This window comes from Brassica oleracea, unplaced genomic scaffold (assembly GCF_000695525.1).
Source record: "Brassica oleracea var. oleracea cultivar TO1000 unplaced genomic scaffold, BOL UnpScaffold00944, whole genome shotgun sequence".
Classification (NCBI taxonomy): Eukaryota; Viridiplantae; Streptophyta; class Magnoliopsida; order Brassicales; family Brassicaceae; genus Brassica; species Brassica oleracea.
In genome coordinates, this window is record NW_013617538.1 from 978 (window position 1) to 9,171 (window position 8,194).

Below are 8,194 nucleotides of genomic sequence, written 5' to 3' on the forward strand. Positions count from 1 at the left end.
ATAGAAAGGCGGTTGCCGTAATCCGTAAGTATGTCGACCGATCTCTTTTTGAACATGTCTCTACCTACACAAATGCTTTTGAATTATGGACAAAACTTGAATCCATGATTCAAAAGAAAACACCTCGAAACAAAGCTCTTCTTGTTCGACGGTTGGTAAAGTTGGAGTACAAGGATGGCCAGAGCATGATGGAGCACTTGAACAATTTCAAGGGGATTGTAAATCAGCTTAACAAAGTTGATATGAAGGTTGAAGACGAAATGCAAGCCCTTTTACTCCTCAGTTCACTGCCGGAGAGTTGGGACACACTAGTTGTCACTCTAAGCAATTCAGCACCGGAGGGAAAGCTTACCATGGACACCGTCACTGATAGCCTTCTAAACGAAGAAGTTCGCAGGAAGGAACGAGGTTCGAGTTCATATTCAGAAGCTAACATTGTTGATAGACGAGGTAGAGAAGAGACTCGTGGTCAAAACCGAAGCAGAGGACGAGACCAATCTCGAGGAAGATCCAAGTCACGTCCGAGAGTTACTTGCTATTACTGTGGCAAACAGGGTCACATGAAGTCGGAATGTCGGTTTTTCAAGAAAGACAAACAAGCTGGTAATATCAAACCAGACCGGTTCAATCCTACAAAGAAGCATGAAGAAAAGACTACCACCATTGTGGAAGACCAGAGCGAAGAATTATATCTCGTTGGAGAATGTAATCTTAGCTCTGATGATAGCTCATGGATCGTTGATTCTGGTGCTTCTTTTCACGTCACCCCTCATGGAAGCTTCTTCACAACCTATCAAAGTGGTGACTTTGGTAATGTTCAAATGGGAAATCAAGGAAGAAGCAAGATCATTGGAAAGGGGGATGTTATTCTTACATCAAACACTGGATGTAAGATAGTTCTCAAGGATGTGAGACATGTTCCCGACATGCGACTCAATCTCATATCAACCGGAAAGCTCGATGATGTCGGCTTGGACAGTCATTTTGGTGGTGGCAAATGGAAGTTAACCAAAGGAAGTTTGATCATGGCTCGAGGAAGAAAAGAAGGCTCTTTATATGTAACACAAGCCAAGCTTTGCAAGGAAGAAGTAAACGTTGCAAGTGATGACATCGATATATGGCACCGAAGACTCGGGCATATGAGTGAGAAAGGTTTAAGTATACTTTCTAGCAAGAAACTTCTTCCTGATATGAAAGGTATTTCTCTCTCACCATGTCATGATTGCTTAACCAGAAAAAACATAGGGTCGCTTTCCGAAGATCATCTACGCCTATGAGAAGAAAGCATATTCTTGATCTTGTGCATACTGACGTATGCTCCATGTCCGAGAAATCCAATGGAGGGGCATCATATTTCGTCACCTTTATTGATGACCATTCAAGGAAGGTATGGGTATACCTTTTGAAGTCAAAAGATCAAGTTCTTGATGCTTTCAAGGAGTTTGTAGCCCAAGCAGAGCGAAGTACGGGTCAAAAACTCAAGTGTGTTCGATCTGACAATGGTGGAGAGTACCGAGGTCCCTTTGAAGCGTTTTGCAAAGCTCATGGAATCAGGATGGAGAAGACACCACCAAAGACGCCACAACTGAACGGGCTAGCTGAAAGAATGAATCGAACGATCACAGAAAGAGTTCGGTGCATGCTCTCTCACGCTAAACTACCCAAACCATTTTGGGGAGAAGCCATAAAGACTGCAGTGGACGTCATAAATCTTACACCATCAGTCCCTTTGGAAGGCGATGTCCCGGAGGAAGTTTGGTCGGGTAAGAAGGTCTCTTACAACCATTTGAAGGTGTTCGGTTGCAGAACGTTTGTCCATATACCTAAGGATGAACGAGCCAAGCTAGACTCTAAGACTAAAGAGTGCATTTATCTTGGATCACCAAAAGACGAATTCGGCTATCGGCTTTGGGATCCGGTTAACAGAAAAGTTATCCGGAGCAGAGATGTTGTTTTCTTCGAAGATCAAACAATCGAAGACATCAACAAATCAAAGAAACCAAAGCTAAGGGTTGTAAGGAATGAAGATTCTCATAAGCCTCAAGATCATGAACAAGTGATTGGAGATGAGGGTGAAGGGGATCCTATCATGGATCAGAATGGTGATGAAGGTGAAGAAGAAGTTCAAGTGGAGCCAGAGGAAGAACATGAGCCAAGAAGGTCTGGAAGAGAGACAAGACCATCTGTAAGATATTATCGAGATGAGTACGTTAATCTTACAGATGAGGGGGAGCCTCAAAGCTATGAGGAGGCCATAGGAGACACCCATAAAGATAAGTGGGTTGAAGCTATGCAAGATGAAATGCAATCCTTGCATGATAATCACACTTATGAGCTGATGAAGCTACCAAAAGGAAAGAGAGCCTTGAAGAACAAGTGGGTGTATAGGTTGAAGTATGAAGATAGAAGCTCAAATCCAAGATACAAAGCTCGATTGGTTGTGAAAGGATTCAACCAAAAGAAAGGCATAGATTTTGAAGAAATATTCTCTCCAGTGGTGAAGATGTCCTCTATCCGAGTGGTTCTTGGTCTAGCAGCAGTTCTAGACTTGGAGATTGAACAACTCGATGTCAAGACGGCCTTTCTACATGGTGAACTCGAGGAGGAGATCTATATGGAGCAACCTGAAGGATTCAAGGTTCCAGGAAAAGAAGACTTGGTGTGCCGATTAAAGAAGAGTCTTTACGGTCTCAAGCAAGCCCCAAGACAATGGTATAAGAAGTTTGACTCCTTCATGGTGGATCACAACTTCAAGAAAACCAAGAACGATCATTGCGTTTTTATAAAGAGGTACGAAAGCGGCGACTTTCTCATATTATTACTCTATGTTGACGATATGTTGATTGTGGGCCAAGATCGCAACAAAATAGCCGCATTGAAGAATGACCTAGGAGAGTCCTTTGCAATGAAAGATTTGGGGCAAGCGAGACAGATTCTTGGAATGAAAATCACTCGGGATAGACCAAAGAAGCTTTTGTGGTTATCCCAAGAACGATATGTTGAAAGGGTGTTGGAGAGATTCAACATGAATAAGGCAAAGCCAGTGAACACTCCACTTGGTGGACATTTCAAGTTATGTTCGGAGCAAAGTCCAACAAGTGAGAAAGAGAAAGAAGAAATGAAGACTACCCCATATGCATCAGCAGTAGGCAGTCTCATGTATGCTATGGTGTGCACCAGACCGGACATTGCCTATGCAGTAGGAGTTGTGAGTCGCTTTCTAGCGAATCCAGGAAAGGAGCATTGGAAAGCAGTTAAGTGGATCCTACGCTATCTACGAGGCACAACGAAGAAGTGTCTATGTTTTGGCAATGGAAAATTGGAGCTGAACGGTTACACCGATGCAGATTGGGCTGGTGATAAAGATTCAAGGAAATCAACATCAGGATTTGTGACTACCTTTGCAGGGGGAGCTGTTTCCTGGCAATCGAAATTACAAAAGTGTGTTGCCTTATCCACAACGGAAGCGGAGTACATCGCAGCAACGGAAGCATGCAAGGAGATGCTATGGATGAAGAACTTCTTGCTTGAGTTGAGAGTAAAGCAAGACAAGTACAACATGCTATGTGACAACCAAAGTGCTATTCACCTAGCAAAGAATCCAACATTTCACTCTCGCTCGAAGCACATCGACATTCGGCATCATTGGATACGAGAAGTTCTTGAAGAGAAGCTCATACATCTCACAAAGGTACACACCGACGAAAATTGGTCAGACTTTATGACCAAAGTATTACCGATCAAGAAGTTTGAAGATTGCTGCAAAGGCACTGGGATGGCAACGGTTTCGGGCTAAATCGGGAAGGGGGAGATTTGTTGGATTTCCCTCCTTAAGCCCAAAACTAATCAAATCATAATCAAGCCTTAATCCAAGAATCAAGAAAAACAAAGAGAGAAAATATTTGTAAGAGAGAGTTTCCAAAAACAAAATCTTTGTAGTAAACCCTTTCCTAAATATTAAGAGTCTTCTTCTTAAATTTTCTAGTTGTCTAATACCATCTTCATCTCATCGATATTGGATAATTTTCCCAACAACAAGAGCAGAGATGAAAAACATGGTAGTCGGTAGACAACTGAAAATATTCATTCCGAGAACTGAAAAAGTTATAGAAGACACACAAAAGCAGTTGAAAGATAACTAAGACCACATGATCGACAAGACAAGAACTTAAGAGCTAGCACCCGTTACAAAATCCTAAAACAATTCCATAATCTTGGCGTCCTCGACATGGTTCAGAATTACGTGAGCTTCGGAATCCTTCTTAAACGCTTCAATTCCCTGGATTTCAACTCTTGATATATCTTCGCTGACGAAATTGTAGTAGTAAAGGTAGGATGGAAAGCGCGGTGACAAAACTAATTAATTCATTTGTAGCAGTAACTCCAACAAAGTCTAAGGACTCCTCTACAGCTCCGTCCTTCCACATAGGAAGTAGATTGAAAATACGTCTGGCCCATTCATGTTTTTCAGGGTCTTTTAGAATCAAACTCTCTAAACTAAAACTTTCTTCACTATCAAAGCGTCTGGACCTTACTGAAGCCAATTTACCTTGGAAGTTTATCAGCTTAAACATTCCTCCTTCCGGGGGTTTAACAAAGCTGTACTTCTCAGATCTGACATCAAAGCAAACCAGCATTCGAACAGAATTGGAAACCGCAGTGTAATACAAAACCCCATTGATGCATAAACCTTCTTCCCGCGGAAAAGAATGAGGTATGCCACATTCAGCCATCCTCCATGTCATGTTCCTAGTTCCCAACGTGAGAACCTGATGCTCCTCTACCATCTCGGTCAGTCATTGCCAACACCTTGTGTTGTTTCTTAATGGGATCATGATGGAACCCAAAGACTTAAAAAAACAGGTAATAACAATTTTCTCTTCATATATTTTCATAAGACAATAGTCTCTTAAATACATTAGAAGTACGTACAATAACTGTAACTAAACAAATGGGAAACGTGAATGAATGGGAGACAATCCTAGAATATAGGAGACACACGTTACCACATCCACATCTCTAACCAAGTCAATCTTGGTTTACTTTGGTTACCCTTTGGTTATGATCTTATCAGATCATACCCTAGAAAGCCTGTAAACCTAGTCCTCTTCGTTGTCTTCATTTTGGGTAAAGGACTGTCTCGTGATCAATAGCTGCTGGCGAGCCAGCGATCTGGTGAAGAACAAGTCCGTGAAGTCTTGACGGCGAACTATTGAAGCCCACCGCTTCGACACAGCGACATCTCGCTATAGACTGTAGTGGCAACCTCGAAAATATCTCTATGACTACTTCGATTGGGATCTCCGACCAGGATTCCTCGTCAGCATTAAGTAGTCGTGGGCTGTGCCGAGTGATGGTTTGAGGAACTTCCTCCGAGAGGTTGCGCCGCCGTGATTTCATGGAGGGGAGAGACACTTTGCTTTTTCAATCGTAAATATGAAAGTTACAGTTCGTGCCGTTTTAGTTTTGTAGGTGGGGGATGTCATTTAAGATGGTTTTGGAAAGTGGCAAAGCTTCACGACGACCAAGACCGTCGTTTCTTGCATAACAGACACGTGTTAACCATTGCCGTCCCTATTAGTTGTGAGGTTTAAATGCAAATTAAGGAAATGACTAAACCCTCATCAGAGGCAGTGCTTATGGCTTTGGAAAAAAACGCAATGGCCCCATCTTTCCATCAAAAACTAAGGGCCCCAATTTTTCAAAATGCATTGGTGGTATGTATACATTTTATTATTTATATATAAGTATTCTCTCTTTAAAATTATGTTCTTTTAACTTTCATATCATTTTTCTTAATTCATTTAAAAATATATATACTGTAAATGATATTTCACATTGTAATTTACATTACACATTATAGATATAGTAGAAACTGAAAATTATAATAAGATTATGCATATTTTAATAATTCAAATGAAAATTATTTTATAAAATTAAAATATATAATGAGTGATAAATTTCTCTCTCTTGTAATGATATTTTTTTAAAACAAAAATCACAATACGATTTTATTATTTTCTAATATGAACTGTATTTTTTTTAAAAAAGATATTTATATTATTTTATTTATTTCATTTTTGGTATAAGATATATGTTTTCAAAACTTGCCTTAGGCCCCGACAAATCTAAGCAGGACACTGTAAACACTGGTCACGGCACTGTGATCTTTTCAATATTCCACATTCTCCCCTATATCAATCTATGTGAAGATATATTTTGTGTCAGAACGTAATTACTATTCCCATACGCCTAATAACTATTCACTAAGACTACTGAAGAAAACAAAAACCTTGGTAAATGAATCGTAAAGGCAGCCGTTTTAGATCTCAAAACACATTTACTAGGAGTAGGCCTGGGATTTAAATCTAAAATCTGTTATTTGATTCGGGATCCGTTCCGATCTGGCTTAAAAAACAGATATCCGGAAAGTCTGGATCCTAATTCAGATAGTGATTTTTACAGATTTGAGGGAACTAGATACGGATCCTAATAGTAAAATTATAGGTCCCGATATCCGGATCTAGATCCGAACCTATTATATATTTTAAAATATTTAAAATTTAATTATACTTATATATGTATAATATATATATTTTTATATAAAATAATTTAAATTTTAAGTGGTGTTATTCAATTATGTATTTTAATAGAGTTTAAATATAAGTAAAATTTACCGTTATTCGAAATGATTATTCTAAATTATGTTTTAAAATATAGTGTTATTAGATATGGAATTTACAATCTAATTTATAATTTGGTGTTATTTAGTGAAAGATTTAAATTCAGTTTTTAAAATCTAATGTTATTCAACTTCAAATGATTTGTGGTGGATTATCATGAACAAATTATTGAAATCAAAATCTAAGGTATACTGCAGAGATTTTAGAATTCTTTAACTAAAAGCTATGTTTAAATTTAAAATTCTGATAGATTACAAAACTTGACAACTGATTTTAAATGACTGATTGAATAACACCCCTTTAGTTTTATTCAATTTCAATATTTTTTATTTAATAAAAAAATAAATAGGTTAAATAAATTAAATAAATCGCTTAGTAACTAGTTTTTTTTAAAAAAAAAATTAAATAAGGATCTGGATATCCGGGAGTATTCAGATTTTAATCTCGATATCCTAACCTCAGATATCTGGAGCGCCCAAATCTGGATCAGTATTGCAATTTTACGGATCCGGCAAATCTAGATCCCAATCTGAATATCTCAAAATACTTCAGATATCTCATCCGTTTCAGGCCTAACTATGAGTGAAGAGGAAAACGAAATATGACGGAGCAATACGGCGAACCCACCACTACCACCTTCTCTTGTTTCACCATCACCACCTTCAACTATAGAAACTCCAACTAAGAGCATCTCCAACTATGACACCAAATTTTGCTTGAAGGCTTAAAGCACATTTTTTACGTGCATTAAAGGTGGAACGGGCATGGTGTCAACTATGTGTCTCGGGAAGCTTATTGAATTTTTCAGTAAATGATTTATATACTAAAGCCTATAATATTTAGTGTTGTTTTAAAATTTCTAAACACATTCTACATTTGTATTAATGTATATTAAACTCTCTTGACATCGTTTTATTTTTTTGTCAATTAATTTAGTAAAACTTCATAATACTCCCAAAATTGGTGGATTAACCACTATAAAATCGCTATTTTCTATAAAAACAGAGACAACAAAGGTTTCAAACCTCTTTGACCTTCATCATATGTTAGTGAAGAATGCAACTATGCATTAAAACAGTATTTTCATATTTTTGAATTTTTCTCAAAATTTATTTGTTAACCCCTTACGAAAATATTGAGTATTTCGGTAAATGTTCTATGTACTGAAGCCTATGATCTTTAGTGTTGTTTTAAAATTTCTAAACATATTATAAATTTGTATTAATGCATATTAAACTCTCTTCATGGTACATGGGCATCGTTTTAATTTTTTGTCAATTAATTTAGTAAAACTTTATAATAATCCATAAATTGGTGGACTAACCACTATAAAATCGTTATTCTATAGAAAAACGGAGACAACAAAGGTTCCAAACCTCTTTGACCTTCGTCATATGTTAATGAAGGATGAAACTATGCATTAAAACATCGTTTTCATGTTTTTGAATTTTTCTCAAAATTTATTTGTTAACCCCTTACGAAAATATTGAGTATTTCGGTAAATGTTCTAT

The 8,194-nt window shown here is 37.7% G+C and overlaps 1 protein-coding gene across 1 annotated transcript in view; it reads right to left on the reverse strand.

Annotated features, from left to right (window-relative positions):
* Window positions 1-4,195: 4,195 nt before the first annotated feature.
* The window catches only part of LOC106320497 (F-box protein DOR-like), a 20,620-nt gene continuing 16,621 nt past the window's right edge, over window positions 4,196-8,194 (reverse strand). The window contains exons 2-3 of the mRNA XM_013758865.1: window positions 4,550-4,632; window positions 4,196-4,356 (exon numbers count right to left, since the gene is read on the reverse strand). Coding sequence (XP_013614319.1) covers window positions 4,196-4,356; window positions 4,550-4,632 — 244 coding nt within the window. The remainder of the gene's footprint in view (window positions 4,357-4,549; window positions 4,633-8,194) is intronic.